We start from the raw sequence: 16,857 nt of genomic DNA, 5'->3' as shown, positions 1-16,857 counted from the left end.
ACCTTCAGTAAGTATATCTAGATATGTGAGGTCAGGGAGTTCTTTTGGTCCCAAATCATTATCTAGGAAGAGGAAGATGAAGTTTATTTTCATCTAAAATTACTAAGAATCTAGGATGACAATCTTTTTTGACTTACGAGTAGAACAATGAAAAGGTAAATGGAATCATCACCATTATCATCATCATAGCTTGCATTTACATAGCACTTTCAGTTTTACAAAGTGTCTTACATATATTATTCTCATTTGATCTCTGAGAAATGAGAGAGAATGACAGAAATATTGAACATTTTCCAAGGCAACTGGACAAGAAATGGAAGAGAAGGGAAAAAAAGGAATGTCATTGCCTTGACATAAGCCCATTTGTAATGCTAAAGGGTAATATCAGTACGATGTTAATATCTTGTATTTCACATCTCAGACATTGTTCTTAATTATAGTGTAATCTCAAAGTCACAGAATAGCCACATTCATGTGTATAGACATGTGAAAAAGAGATTGCCTAAGATGCAATACGGGCAAGCACTACCAGAAACACTTCAAATTTATTACTCACTTGATTTTGAATTAATTTTTGGTTGTTGCACATTCAGAAACTTTCTACTATTGCCAAATTTTTCACAACCCCACATTCAGTTATGCGATTCCACATGGGGTCATGACCCACAGTTTAAGAAGTGCTGGTTTAGACTATTGTGGGAATAGCAATGAGTCCACTATGATCACCCACACATGATCTTAGGAATCTTAGGATCTTAGGAATGTAAGTGGTGGTAAGGATAAAAGGTGGGGGTAAAGGATATCCATGGGTGTACCTGTGAAGATAGAAAGGTGGAATGGAAGTTGGACCAGACATTTCCCAGTGTGACCACTAGGTGTCTCCATAAACAAAGGACAATTCTGGGAATTGTCCAGAGTGAGGACAGCAGAGGGTGGAACAGAAGGTAGCATGAAATCAGCAGTTATGTGCATATGAAACATTCAGAAATCGGGTATTCACATGTCAAGTAATACATTTTTAGATATGCAGATACAGAGACAAAGTGTTGGGCAAAGATTATATAGGCGTGCCTTACTCTCTGAGTTTCTGTTTGAATGTGGGGTTAATACTAACAAAAACTAGAGTGACGTTTTTTCCTTTCCAGCAGTTTTCTACCTCATTTGCTTTTGTCTAAATTAGAAGGCCTAAAGTACTCCTGAATAGTGTAGTTTAGACCAGGGCTTCTTAAACTTTTTCCACTTGCAACCCCTTTTCACCTGAGAAATTTTTACATCACCTCTGGCATATAGGTATATAAAATAAGTATACAAATCAAATAGTTATTGATAATAAATCATAAAGAAATTTATTTTAAAACAATTCTTTGGTGTACATATAATTTTACCATTTCTTAAAGATGAAAGCAAATTTGCATACTAATGACTTGGATTGCGCTTATTGATTTTTACATAAAGAATTAAATCTTGGCAGAATATTTGATACTACAGGATGCAGAGCATCTTCAACATTTTTCAGAGTTGATTGATATTTCAATTTTATAATCGTCAATGCTGAGAATACTGTTTCACAAAAATACATAGTACAAAACGGCAGGAGTATGTTTAAGGTCATTTCAGAAATTGTGGGAAATTCTCTCCTAATCCCAAGCCAAAATTCATTTGACATTTTATATGAACAGCAAAAATACTGCAATTTATAACCTACAATGGCCTCAAATCTGAGCCGAGGTGTTTCTGGCAGAGTTTGTTGGCACTGTGTGGCGTGATAGCATATACAGTGCAAAGTGCGCATGTTGTGTGTTCAGAACTAAGGCTGAAGTGAGGTTGTGTAATGCAGCACAGGCAAGCACTGCCAGAAACACTTCAGATTTACTACGCACTTGATTTTGAATTAATTTTTGGTAGTTGTGCATTCAGAAACTTTTTGCTGTTGTCAAATTTTTCATGACCCCCACATTTAGTTATGTGACTCCACATGGAGTCATGACCTACAGTTTAAGAAGCACTGGTTTAGATTACTGTGGGAATAGCAATGAGTCCACTATGATCAACCACACAATGATCTGGCTGACAGAAAAGAATATCATCCATTAGGGGCATTGATTTAAGATAAGATTTGTAGTCCCGGTAGTTAAAGTCCCTCAAAAAACCAGGTGACAAACTGCATCATCACTATAATTTATTTTAGAGGAAGGGTGGCTTGATTACCTGATCCTATCTATTTTCCCCTGAGTCTCTGGGTCTGTGCTAAGGGAGCTCCATATCTAGGATCTCTTTTGGGATTCCTGGGAATGTAGCGATAAAATATGCAAAAGGAATCAATTATTGTTACTCCAGAGTGGGAATTTTTTGTATTGTTTTGTCTTGTTTGAATCAACACAATACCATTTGAAGTGGCAAGAATTCTCTGGCAATCTCAGGGCAATGTCAGAGTTGAGTCAGTGGTACAAAAACATTAGGCTCTTAAAATTTTGTTGAGGGTTCCAGAAGTCCCCTCAAAGCTCCTCTCTCTCTAAATCAAGAGTTCTTAACCTGGCATCTGCAGACCCCTTAGGCATAGATTCAGTGTACATACTGATTTCAGAGGGTCTGTGAACTTGGAACTTTTAATATTTTCATAACTATTTCAAAATAATTGGTTTCCTGTGTAATTCTATATATTTTATGTTATGCAATATTATTCTGAGGGTCCATAGGCTTCACCAGACTGTCAAAGAGGTCCACACACACACACACAAACACACACACACATGCACACACATACACACACAGACACATTAAGAATCCCTGCTTGGAGAGATTCAGAGTTTTCCAGGCTGCTCAAGTTCTGACTTTCTACTTCTTAAACTCCAAATGCCATTTTCAGTATATTTGTATACTGTTAATGAGATGCCCAATGTTGAACTTCCTTCACAAATGGTATTTCCCTATGAAATATTGCTACCTCTCTTTTAAATCATAAATTCTGAAGTTTGAAATGCTTCAAATGCTGTGAAAAAAAAGTTATAAAAATGAATCGAATCACTCATCCTTGCTTTTTCAGAGTACTTAAACTTACCATTGAGAATCAAGTCAAGAAATGCTTACTCGTGTTTATAAACTTACAGTCATATACTTCAGGGCGCTTTGTTTCTTCTTCAGGTATTTCCCTTGAATGGTTTTTAACTATAAAGTGAAATACACATAACTGTTTGTGATCTTTTCATAATCTCAAAAGTTGCCTGTTGCTAGTATTGCTGATCTTTGCAGAGTAGCCATGCTTGGTGGGAGAGCAAAAGGTGGAAATTGAAGTTAAAAAGAGAAAGAAGTGGGGAAAATAAAAAGATGGGAGAAGATGGATCACGTTCTCTTAACAAACAATTCATTGTTCTAATGCCAAGCCAAAATTCATTGGCTAATTCTAGCCTCCTGAACATTTTCCACTATAATTGTTCTATGTCTTCTTGGAACACAGAGACATGCATTCAACGACAGACAATATTAGTTCTTTCATCTTTGAAATTCATCAGTGCCATGGACCACTGAGTTCTGAGTGTGTGGAGAGAAGGGTCTCCTAGAATATTATACCACAGAGTGAAAAAGGCCTGAAAGCTCAGTGTGATTGCCCTGTCTTAGAAAGCTATCAATCAATCTACCACAGGAATCAGTTCTGCTTTACAGGGAAATCATTTGGATTTGTTTAGAATCAATAAAAAGAAAAACCACCTTGTTTGGGCCCTGCTTTGTTGAAATCTTTGCTACTTAGGGGTGGGGAGCTCAAAACTTGACAAAGTGACTTTTAATACTTACGGTAGTCTTGAAGGTTATGCATACTGTCTCTTAATATTCCATAGCTTTCAGCAGAAAAATTGAAAGTTTTTTCAACTGTCACTAAAAAATAAAAATTCTTCAGCAATTAGTTAAGTTCTCATTTTTGACAAATTACATTCCCAAGGCATGTTCAATAATAAAGTAATCAACATCTATATAGAGTTTTAAGGCTGACAAATGACTCTATGAATATTATCTCATTAAAGCCTCACAAAGGTCATAGGTTGTACGCATAACAATAGGGCAGCTAGGTGACACAGCTGATAGAGTGACAGGTCTGGAGTCAGGAAGACTCTTCTTCCTATGTTCAAATGTGGCCTCAGACACTTACCAGCTGTGTGACCTTGGGCAAGTCAGTTAACCCTGTTTACCTCAATTTTCTCATCTATAAAATTAGCTGGAAAAGGAAATGGCAAACCACTCCAGTATCTTTGCCAAGAAAACCCCAAATAGGGTCCTTGAATAAATTGCTCACAATGTTTTGGTATAAGTTATCTTTGTAATCTGCAAGACATTAGTTTTTCTCATTTTTGCTCCTGAACCATATTTTCCATCATACCTACATATATACACACACATTCACCCATATTCACGCATATTCACAATGTCCTTCTTTCAAGAAATCAATGAGTATTAATATATTTTTGGAGGGTATTAGTTTTTATAGACTTCCTCTTCTTCATTAGATGTTAATGCATAAGCTGCACTTACTTTCATAATGGTCTTTTTACAGATAGTTATCATGGGCATTGCAGTATCAGATAACCAAATGCCTCATGAAATGGTGTTTCTTATTATCTTGAGTGTACAATAAAACTTTGACAACTCCTTACAAAAAGAAAAAAATTATATACCTGATAGAAGGGGAATTCTTACTGTGAATATATGGGGGTTGGTTGGTTATAAATTGTATTTTAAAATCCTTAGAATTTAAATGGACACTTGGAAAGCATCTCACAATACTTCCATAGATCCATTCGCTCATTGATTTGGATGATTCCTGTGCTTATGCAGATTGCAACCCATTTTACCACAAATCTTAGTTAACTCACCATAGGTCTGTCCATTGTTGATGTTTTTAGGTGACAAATAATCATAAGACTATAGAAAACTATTAAAATAAAATAAGGACTTCTAGAGATAATCTCATTATGCTTCACAGGTAAAAATAGTAGGAGAAAATGAGTTCTATTTAACAAGTAGATTGAACCACAGGATTAATCAGAATAAAAAAGAAATGCAAAATCAATATTAACATACTTGGGAACATATAAAACATGACAGTAAAATCAAATCATTGTAGACAATTATTATAAGCAAAGCCTGTTAATTTTTCCCTTTACATAAGTAAATTGTAAAATCCAACATTGTAGTGGAGCTATGTCATATTCCTCAGTAACATCAAAGTTTGCACTATCATTAATATCACTATTATCACCTTCAGTGCTTTTGTTAATGTCTTCATTGTGTCTTGATAAAATAATAGTTTCAGGGAGACCTAGGAACATGAATATGCCATTTATTAGAAATCTGACATTAATTCCTTTATTAAATACAATAAGCATTTTTTTATCCTCACATACTCATTTTGGTGAGACAGTTTTGACACGCATTTTTTGTTTTACTTTGAAAAATATTGTAGTGGTGTCTTTTATAGAGTTTGCATTTCCATTATATTCTAGGATATCCTTGTGTCAGAATCATACATACATTATTGTTATACTGTTATTATACATGAAAACTTATTTTTGCTTACTTTATTAAGGTCTTATAAAGTTCTCTGGATACAGTCAAAGTCATATAAATAATATGCAGGATACAGCATTGGAAGAATGAAAATGAAAGCCCTCTGTGTAGTAGTGAAGTAGGAAAAGGAAGGGATAAGTGGAATGACATCTCTTCATCCATGAAGCAAGTAATGGAATGAAAGAATATATTTCCTTTCATCTAGCTGTATCCAAAAAGTTAATAGAAGATAGGGACATGACATTGAGATACTTAGAATCTCAGAGATAACAAAGCAAATGTTCCTGTTGTTGGCAAGTGTGTTTTATACTATGGTACCATAAAGAGTTACTTGCTGTGTGACCCTAGACAAGTCATTTAACCCTATTTGCCTCAGTTCCTTATCTGTAAAATGAGCTGGAGAAGGAAATGGCAAACCACCCCAATATCTTTACCAAGAAAACCCCAAATGAGATCACAAAATCAGATACGACTGAAATGACTGTCAACAACCATAAAGCCAGTGGTATGTCATTTCATAATAATCTTATGATTTTTTTAATAACAGGTTTAATGATAAGTCAATTAAATGATCTCAGATGTAATTTTTCCATTTTATTTTGTTCTACTAACATTTGCTAAGTTTATATGCAAGATACTATGCTTGGTGCCAGAGGATACAATGATAAATAAAACATGCCCCTGACTCTCACAAGTTAATAGGATAACAGATTCAGAGTTAGAAAGGACCTTGTAAGTCGTCTAGTCTCACCTGTACCTCTTTATAAATGATGAAACTGAGACCTAATATGCTCATGATCACACAGATTGTAAGCAGCAGAGCTAGGATCCAACTTTAGGTGTTCTGATTCCAAATCCAGGATTTTTTCCATTGAATCAATAACACACAACAAATGCATAATTGTAATACAAAATAGAGTTTTCAGAGAAAGTAGGGACCCCAGAGCTCTTCTAGTGAACTTATACCTGATTAAGAACTATGGACAAATGGTAACCCAGGCTCTGCTTGAAGACCTCCAGTGAAATGGGGCTCCCTAACTTCCAAAGAAACCCATTCTATTTTTGGATGGCTGTTCTTTTTAGGAAGCCTTCTCTTTTATTTAGTTGAGATTTTCTCTAGTTCTTTAGTTTTGCCCTCAATGACAAAGCTCCCTCCAACTTCAAGGCTAATCCTTCTTCCATTGTGGCTTTTCAAAAATGTATAAAAATCTGTCATGTTTTCCCTTTATTTTTTTTTTACCTAAGTATCACTTACTCATTCCACTGATTCAATTTATTAAGCCCCTACTCATACACTTGCATAGAGCCTACCCTGCCCCTTGGTGTTGTCAGTCCCTGAGAAAGTATCCCCATTACTCTTGCCCTGAGAGGAAGGGGACTGACCAATAAGAATGTTTCACTGAGGTATACAGGTATACCTTGCCCAGACTTTATGCCTACCTATACACCTCCTATGTGCAAAGCAATCTGCTATGCGATGGGTGTACAAAGACAAAGTACATTAGTCCCTTGCCTTAAAAAACTTATATTCTTTTGGGGGGCTATGACCATACACATATATGACCAAACACAGATATGTTTACACATTGTAATTTGAGGAAGGAAAGTGTTTGTTAGTAGGGGCAGTAGAGAAGTCATTATGAAAAGATAGCATCTGAATTGAGTCTTAAAGGAAAACAAGAAGGATTCTAAGATTGAGAGGAGAAAGGAATGCCTTGCAGTCATGAAGGAGGAAAAGCTATGTTAAAATATGGTGACTAGAAATTAATTTAAGAAATAATCTTCTAGGGCTGGAATGTAGAGTGCCTGAAGAGAAATAGTTTGAAGTAAGGCTAGAAAGGCAAATGGGAGCTTGATAGCAAAGGGAATAAAATTTGTATTTTGAATTAGATGCAATGAGGAATGACTGAAGACATGGGAGTAATGCAGTGTCACGACCAGACCTGTGCTTTACAAAGATTGCTTCGGCAGCTATATGGAGTATAGATTAGAAAACAGAAGGACTGTAAACAAGGAGACTAATAAGGAGGCTATTATAGTTTTCCATGTAAGAGATGGAAAAGGCCTTACATATGACTGATAGTCTCTCTGAATGAAGAGGAGAGAGGTGCTAGATGGTGCACTGGATAGAGTGCCAGCCCTGAAGTCAGGAAGAACTGAATTCAAATCCAGCCTCAGACACTTACTAGCTGTGTGATCCTGGGCAAATCACTTAACTCTGTTTGCCTCAGTTTCCTCATCTATATGATGAGCTGGAGAAGGAAATTATAAAACATTCCAAATCTTTCCTAAGAGAACCCCAAATAGGGTCACGAAGAGTCAGACACGACTGAAACGACTAAATAACAATTATAGTTTTCCAGATGAGAGGCGGAAAAGGGTTTGACTATGGCTGATGATTTCTTTGAGTGGAGAGAAGGTGAGGGATGCAAGAAATGTTATGGAGGTAGTATTGGCAAGACTTAGCATTTGATTGGATATGAGGGACAAAGAAGAGAAAAGAATCTAGGATGACTATAAGGTTACTCAATGACTAGGAGGATCAGCAGAGGGAAGAAAATAATCGTAGGACTATTGGAGTTAAAAGTGGAAGGGACCAAGGATGCCACTTATTTCGTTTCTTTCATATTATTTTTTCCCTTCAATTTAAAAAAATTATGAAATTAGTGAAAATGAATATTGTTGTATATAGAGAAAAAGAGGATTATATATAAAACCGTAAGCTTTTATTACATCCAGTTTTTAAAGCATCTATTAAATTTAACACATTAATACCAAAATTGCTTTATTTATATGTGATCCATTCTGGACTTCCTTACTTGTATTTTGAAATGTTTCACTAACACTCTTTTCTTTTATTTCTTCTTCTATTTTTGCAGCACTATTACCAATCCACCCTGCTCTCTTCCACAAATCTCAGCCTCCTCTCCTTCTCCAAATAAATGTTCTCCTATGTAACAAATAAGTATAGTCAAGTGAAAAAACCCTACATATTAGCTATGTTTGAACCATTCTTCCATTGCCTCTCTGCCAAAATGTAGAAGCATACATCATCATCAGTCTTCTGAAGTTATAATTGATCACCAAATTGATCAGTATTAAGTCTTTCAAAATCATTTTCCATTACATTATTGTAGTGAATGTATAAGTCATTCTTCTGGTTCTGCTCACTTCATCTGCATCAATTAATATGAATTTTCCCAGGTTTCTCTGAATCTACTCATTTCCACATTTCTTACAATGGAACAGTATTTCATTGCATTCATGTACAATAATTTGTTTCACCATTACCCTATTGATGAGTTCCTATTTTGTTTCCAGTTCTTGAACACATCTAAAAGTACTGACATAAATATTTCTATACATATGAGTTCTTTTCCCCTGTCTTTGACTCTTTGGGAGTGTTTCCCTCATTTTACTGTTGAAGAAATTGAAGGTCAGAGAAAATAAATGACACGGTCAAAGTCACATTACTAGTAAGTAGCATTACCTTTTATTCTACATAATACAATATATATGTATCTATATATATATATATATATATATTCTACACATATAGAGATAGACAGAGAGATAAAGAGGGTGAAGAGACAGTGAGAGAGAGAGAGAGGGACAGAGACAGACAGACAGACGGAAAAAGAGACTGAGAAGGCAAGGATGAGGAGGGAGAGCATTCCAGCAGTAGAGGACAGTCAGAGAAAATGCCTGGAGTGGAGAGATGGAATGTCTTCATCAAACTGCAAGGAGGCTATTGTCACTGGATAGAAGTGTGAGAAGGTGTTAAAACACTGGAATGGGAGGAGGGAGCTATGAAGGCCCTGCCAAACAGAGGATTTGTATTTGTATTTGATCCTGGAGACAATAGGAAGTTACTGGAGTTTATTCAGTAAGATAATGGGGAAGGACATGATTGGACCTATGCTTTAGGAAAATCACTTTAGTGACTGAATGGAGAATGAATTGGAGTTGGGGGAAACTAGAAGCAGGCAGACCTACCAGCAGACTATTGCAATAACCCAAGTGTGAGATGATAAGGGTCTGCACCAAAGTGGTATCATTGTCAGAGAAGAGAAAGGGGCATATCCAAGAAATGTTGCAAAGGTAGGCTTGGGCAACAGATTAGATATGGGAGGTGAGAAATGGCGAAAAGTCAAGGATGACTCCTACATCAGGAATTTGACAGCCCAGAAGGATGGAGTTACCTTCTATAGTGATAGGGAAGTTCAGAGTAGGGAAGGGTTTGAAGGAAAGATAATCAGTTGATTTGGACATGTTGAGTTTAATATGTTTACTGGATATCTTGATTAAGGTGTCTGAAAGGCAGTTGGAAATACAAGATTGGAGATCAACAAAGAAGTTAGGGCAGGATAGGTAGATTTGAGAATCATCAGCAGGCAGATGGTAATTAAATCAGTGAAAGCTGAAGAGTTCACCAAATTAATATAAACATAGGAGGGTATTGATGGTGAGTTACATAATCAGGGACATTGTGGGGTAGGTGTTCTGCCATGGGGCAGTGTTTCTCATGATACCTGAGATAATTGACATGGTTCTAGAGGAAGGCACAATGGAAAATGGAAATCAACAGAGCAAGCTCTACAAGGCAGTGGCAGAAACCACATAGGAGAAAGTCTACAATGGATCCCTTTGCATGAGGAATATAGAGAAAAGAGAGAGATGAGATAATTATGGGGGTTTTAATCAGAGAATAAGTGTCTAGAGTAGACAGGAAGAGTAAGGATAATGAGGAGAATGAAAAATCCTTTTGGGAAAGGGGAGCAAAAAAATGAAAATTTAAAAACAAATGAACAAGACTAGTTGAAGGAAAGGAGAGGAAAGGAGAATCTACTTAACTGAGAAGAAAAAGGAGAGAAGAATTATATAACCAGATAAAAGCAGGAAGGCAAAGGGAATTTCCCCAAAGGGAAAGGGGTAACAAATGAGAAGAGGGGTGAGTGGGTTAGGGGAAGAAAGGAACAGAAGGAACATAATACTATATTTACAGAAAAGAAGGAAAAAGCATAATTTAAAAAATCAATTTTAGAGATGGAGGAAAATATAAACTAACTCATAACTTTAAATATTAACGGGTTAAACAATCAATAAAATAAAAAAGAGTGACAGATTGGATAAGAAAACAAAACTCTAATGTTGCTTACAAGAAACAAAGGTAAAAATCAAAGATACACAAAAAATAAAGCTGAGGGGATGAAAAAAAAATTTCTATGCATTAAGTGAATCTGAAAAGCAGAAGTTGTAACCATACTCTCTGACAAAGCAAAAACAAACATTCAAAAAATAAAAAGAGATAAGCAAGAAAATTATATTATGCTGAAAGAAATTATAGATAATAAAGCAATGTCAGTGATAAAATTATACAATCAAAATGTCTTAACATCTAAATTCATAAAGACATATAACAATTGTGACAGGAGACATCAATATCCCCATCTGAGTTTTAGATAAGTCTAACAGAAAGATAAACAAAAGGGAAAATATGAAACTAAACAAATTGCTAGAGAAACTAGAGTTAAAAGACATGGCATCTTCTAAATGGGATAGCAAAAGAACATACATATTTCTTAATACCCCATGGAACTTTTATACTATGGCCCAGAAACATTGCATATAAGAAATAGAAATAATTAATATATCCTTTATAGACCATAAGGACAATGAGGTGACATAGTGAATACAGCGCTGGGCCTGGAGTCTGGAAGACCAATATTCGCGAGTTTAAATCTGGCCTCAAACACTTAATAGCTGTGTGACTCTGAGCAAGTCACTCAACCCTGTTTGCCTCGGTTCCTCATCTTTAAAATGAGCTGGAGAAGGAAATGGCAAACCACTCCAGTGTCTCTGCCCAGAAAAGTCCAAATGGGGTCACAAAAAGTTGTACATGACTAAAAACTGACTGAACAACAGAACATAACACAGTAAAATTAAAAATGGACTCAGGGACCAAAAACAGACCCAAATGGAGATATAACAATGAAACCCTGAGCAATAAATAAGAATAAGAACAAATCACAGAAACAATTGTAAACCCTGTCCCCAAGCCCATTGGTATGAGACTCTCTTCTTATTGATGAAGATGAAGGCCCTACCTTACATGAGGGGTGGGAAAGAGCTGGGGAGAGATACAGAGCTTCAATTCTCAAAGTCCCCTCTTTGGGGACTGGTCAAGCTTCATATTTTCTTTGAATGTTAAGTCAACTGCCAATTTCAAGAGAGTAGAATTTCAGGTTGCTGAAGGAAAGGACTCTGCGAAGACATGAGAGGAGTGGGCAATCTCTATCAAGTCCCTATTCGCAGCTTGCTGCACTAGAGACTTCAAGGAGTTTCTGATTGGGTTAGATCAAGGATATTCTCTTCAATGAGCTGAGTTACCTCATTCTCAGTGGGAGAGCTCCTTCATCCTGTATTGTTTGGTACGGGAGTGGGGAACCTGTAACCTCAAGGCCACATGTAACCTTCTAGGTCTCTGAGTGTGGCCTTTTGACTAAGTCCAAGTTTTACAGAACAAATCCTTTTTTTAAGGGGATTTGTTCCATGAAGTTTGGATTGAGACAAAGGGCCCACTTGAAGACCTAGAGGACCTTAAGGCCACAAGTTCCCCACCCCTGGTCTGACATATATTCTCCTATGTATACATTCTCTGATTTCTGTTTTGCTATGATTTGGATAAATGGATTTCTTTGGATACTCTACATGTATTTATTGTGGAATGGATATTTGGAGAGAAAGGAGTCGATCCTTGGATTCAAAGCTTGGTATCTCCCTTTACCCCCAAAATGATACAGTGATCAGGAGTTAGACAGAACCCAGTTATATTCCCCAGACTAAAAAAATTTAAGAGAGAGCAGATAGATATACTTCTAGCTCTCTCTGAGGAGAGCAGATGGGCCTCTTCTTCTCCTTTCTGCTTCCCTCTTACCCTCCTGGCAGGAATGAAAATCTCCCGTGGAGAGGGATAGTAAGAGAAGCGCCTAGAGATGAGCATTCTACCTCCCTTCAAACCACACAACAATAGCCCCACTGTCACTTGTGAGCCCCTCTACACATGTGGGGCCCACTGCTGTACTTTACTATACTCCTCATCCTTATACAATTAATAACTATATAAAAATTATAATGATGAAACAGTACACCAACATTTCTGGGATGCAGCTAAAGCAGTATATAGATATATACATATATAGATCCATACATTAACAAAATAGAAAAATAAGAATTAATGAACTGAGTATTAATTTTTACATTTAAAAAACCAACAAATAAACAAATCTAAAATAAGAACAAAAAAGAGAATATAAACATTAGAAGGAAAGTAAATAAATTGGAAACAAAAACCCCGTATAAATGGTTAATGAAACTAAAAGTTAGTTCTTTGAAAAGATTAATTAAATGATAAATGCTTAGTTACTTTGCTTAAAGACAGTGGAGAACCAAATAACTAAAATAGCAAATAAACAAGGCGAAATCACAACAAAACTAGAAGAAATAAAAGGAATAAATCAGTACATATAATGCAAATTATATGCTAACTACACTGAGAACACCAAAAAAAAATAGAATACCTTCAAATATATAAAATACCCAAACTATCAGAAGACCAGAAAAAGATCTTACATAACCCAATCTCAGAAAAGGAAACAAATCTGGCTGTAACAAACTACCGAAGAAAAATCTTGAGGGATTCACAGGAGAATTCTATCAGACTTTTAAAGAACATTTAGGACCCATAGTTCACAAATAATTTCCAAAATTTGAGAAAGAAATCACCTTATCAGAATCATTTTTCTGAGACAAATGTAGTCCTAAATACCTAAAAGAGGGAAAGATAAAATACAGAAGGAAACTATAGACCAATATCAGTCATGAACAGCGACTCAAAAATATTAAACAAAATCCTTTCAAAGAGACTATAGCAACTTATCCGATACATTTTTCAATATGATGAAGTGAGATTTATACCAAGGATGCAAAGATACTTCAGCATTAAGAAATCTTAATCTTGCCTGATCATTATTTCTTATAGCACAATAGTATTCCAATACATTCATACACCATAACTTGATCAGCCATCCCCCAATTGATGAGCATCTCCTCAATTTCCAATTCTTTGCCACCACAAAAAGGAATGCTATAAATATTTTTGTACATGTGGGTCCTTTTCCCGTTTTTATGATCTCTTTGGGATATAAACGTAGTGGTGGTATTGCTGGGTCAAAGGGTATACACAATTTTATAGCCCTTTGGGCATAGTTCCAAATTGCTCTGCAAAATAGTTGGGTCATTTCACAACTCCATCAACAGTGCAGTGTTCGAATTTTCCCTCATCTTCTCCAACATTTATCATTGTCCTGTTTTGTCATGTTAAGCCAATCTAGTAGGTGTGATGTGGTACCTCAGAGTCGTTTTGATTTGCATTTCTCTAATCAATAGTGATTTAGAACATTTTTTTATATGACTATAGATAGCTTTAGTATCTTCCTCTGAAAACTGCCTGTTCAAATCCTTTGACCCTTTATCAACTGGGGAATTGTATCGCTTCTTTTAACCACCACGTGAGCGCTTGCCTTGTGTGAATTCTCCATAAAATAGTCTTTTAGGCAAGTGTACATACTTACTGCAATAGTAAAGAATAAGAAACAAAGTAGATACCCAGTAGCTGCGGAATGGCTAAACAAATTATGATACATGAATATAATGAAATATTACTGTGCTATAAGAATTTATATGTGTGATGAATACAGAGAAGCACATAAAGATCTATATGAATTGACACAGAATGAAGTAAGCAGAGCCAAGGAAACAATATAAACAGTAACTACAATAATGTCAATGGAAAGAACTAAAGTACACGAAAAATCATTTAAAAGTTTGTGTCTCTGTCACTTTTGCCAAGTGGCAATCAAAATGATACTTTGCCAAGCAATGACATCAATGTTAATATTCTAACACATCAATAATATTTTAGTACTAAAATAAAATTCATAGTTCCCAATTAATGGTGATAAAATTCCCTAGGGAATTTTAATAAGCTCCTTGAGAGCAGGACTTAATGTTTTTGTTTTCACACCCTTAATCCTTAACCCAGTGTCTGACATGGTAAGCACATAATAATTAGTCTGCATTGAAGAAGGAAACAAGCATTTAATAAGTACCTACTATGCATCAGGCACTACATTTAGTGCTTTACAAATATTATCTCATTTGCTTTTCCCAACAACCCTGGGGCTATGTGCTATTATTATCCCCATTTTACATTTGAGGAAACTAAGACAGGCAAATGAATTGCCCAATATCACATAAGTAGTAAGTGTCTGAAACCATATCAGAAATCAGGTTTTCCTGACCCTGGTCCAGTGCTATATCTACTGTGCCATCTCACTGCCTCTTTTCAGTCATGTTAAATAATTTGATATATTGTGGTACAATGTAAAGTGTATTAGATTTGGAGTCAAAGGACCATTAATTCCAAATGACCTTGGAAAAATCTCTCCACTTCTTTGAATCTTAGTTTATTTGAAAATTGGGAGTAATATTACTTTTGCTATCTACCTTATAAGGATATCATAATCATCAAATGTAATCATATCTTTAAAGTGTCTTTTTAAAACTTTAAAGCAGGCTTAGATTCTTATAATCTAGCCAAAGGCTTAAGTTCTTAAAATCTAGCCAATAGCTCACTAATAACGGTCAGACTCCTTAAGAGTCTGCCCAATATGACGGATGTTCTAATAAACCTTGTTTTTGGCTGAAAGAAGACTTGGGTCAAATTCTTTCAGGCAGGATTCACATGTTGTGACTGTGAGGTCCCAGCACTCCTGAACCCCAAGCCGCCTCATTTTGGTGGCCCACATGGGGAAACTGCCTAACCCCAAGTTCTTCTGTAGCCAAGACTCGAAGGTATGTAAGCCTCCCCACCCCCCCACCTCCTTTTTTGCTCGGCAGTTAGGGTTGCTCTCCAAGCATTAAGGCTTGGAGGTGCTTTTCAGGCAGACAGTTATGAGGCGGTCTCTCACTCGGTCTGACGCTCTCAGGCTCTCAGTCCACTGGGTCAGTTCAAGGCCATGGACCTGGGTACACCTTCCGCAGCATAGAGGACAAGGATGGTCACCCTATCTGGAAGTATATGCCCAATTCTGTTAATTCCCTCAGCACTAGGGAATTGAAGAAAACTGCATTTGCTTTTTGGTTCCTTGAGGCTTACTTACTCCCCTCTACACCCCTGAATCCTCCTTCATTGAGGTTACAGGGAAAAATTAGAACAGTTAAAAATATCTTGGCAGATTCTAAAGGTTTTGTTATTGATCATTAAGGAGTTTTGAAACACCTCCTTACAACCCTGGTCACTCCCTTCCCTTGAGTTAAGAAGGTATCATTAATTTCTCTCATAGGAGAAGAGAGTTTCACACTTTACCCCTCACCTTTTATTTTGTCCTCCTCCACTTGGGAAAGGAAGGAAGGAGGAGGGGCAGCAGCTACAGAGTGGGCCTGCTTGACAATGGCCTTGGGCCCTAGGGCAACCTTTGCCTGGAAACATGACCTAGGTTCAGCACATCCTGCTCAAGGTAATGAAGCTAGCCTCTGAACTTGCATAAGCACACTCTTTTAAATCTGTAATTTTAACTGTTAATGATGAGATGTTGATTCTCTGTATAAAGTAATTTGGAAATGAATTTGACAAAATTGAAGTCACCTGATTGATAATGGGTTTGTTTTAACTTTCAAATTGGTGAACTTTTTGTATCAGTTATGTCAAGCAACTTTTCATAATTTGGTTACCATTAAAATAATTTCTCTATTGTTGGTTATTGTTTTGATGTGTAAACTAGCCAAAAAGCTTGTTTGCATTACAGCTTGCTGAGAATTTGCAAGTGTATAGAAATCTCTAATGATTGGCTTTTTACACCAGGACAAATCTAAGTTTGAGATGTAAATCCCGGAAAAGTTTTTCCTAAGCTGTGATTAATGAAATGATATTTGAGGTAAAAGCTCCTAGGATTTTATTTTGAGTTGTCTGATGGATCATAATCCATCGATAATCAATAATCCACCATCTGAGAGAAATGCCACAAGCTACTCAGAGAGAATGTGATACTGGTGGGAAGTCAGCATTGGGAAAAGCTGAGAGGACAATTTTAGCCTCAGTCTAAGATGGGATCTTCCTGACTCAGTTTCCCCATTATATTCCTTTGAAAAGGAATGTTACCCACCTGGCTATTCCTGAGTCTGGCCATGAGGTGGATTTGATACTGCATGGTTGGAAAACTGAATTATCTGAATCCAAAT

The 16,857-nt window shown here is 36.3% G+C and overlaps 1 protein-coding gene across 1 annotated transcript in view; it reads right to left on the bottom strand.

The window, feature by feature from the left end:
• EQTN (equatorin) overlaps nt 1–16,857 on the bottom strand; it is a 36,835-nt gene that overhangs the window by 14,416 nt on the left and 5,562 nt on the right. The window contains 4 exon segments of the mRNA XM_027839166.1: nt 3–62; nt 3,106–3,165; nt 3,790–3,870; nt 5,177–5,308. Of these exon segments, the coding sequence (XP_027694967.1) occupies nt 3–62; nt 3,106–3,165; nt 3,790–3,870; nt 5,177–5,308 (333 nt within the window).

This window comes from Vombatus ursinus, unplaced genomic scaffold (assembly GCF_900497805.2).
Source record: "Vombatus ursinus unplaced genomic scaffold, bare-nosed wombat genome assembly UNPS02014832.1, whole genome shotgun sequence".
In the NCBI taxonomy this organism is placed as follows: Eukaryota; Metazoa; Chordata; class Mammalia; order Diprotodontia; family Vombatidae; genus Vombatus; species Vombatus ursinus.
Note: the sequence above shows the minus strand (reverse complement) of the source record. Positions and strands in the feature narration are given on the sequence as shown.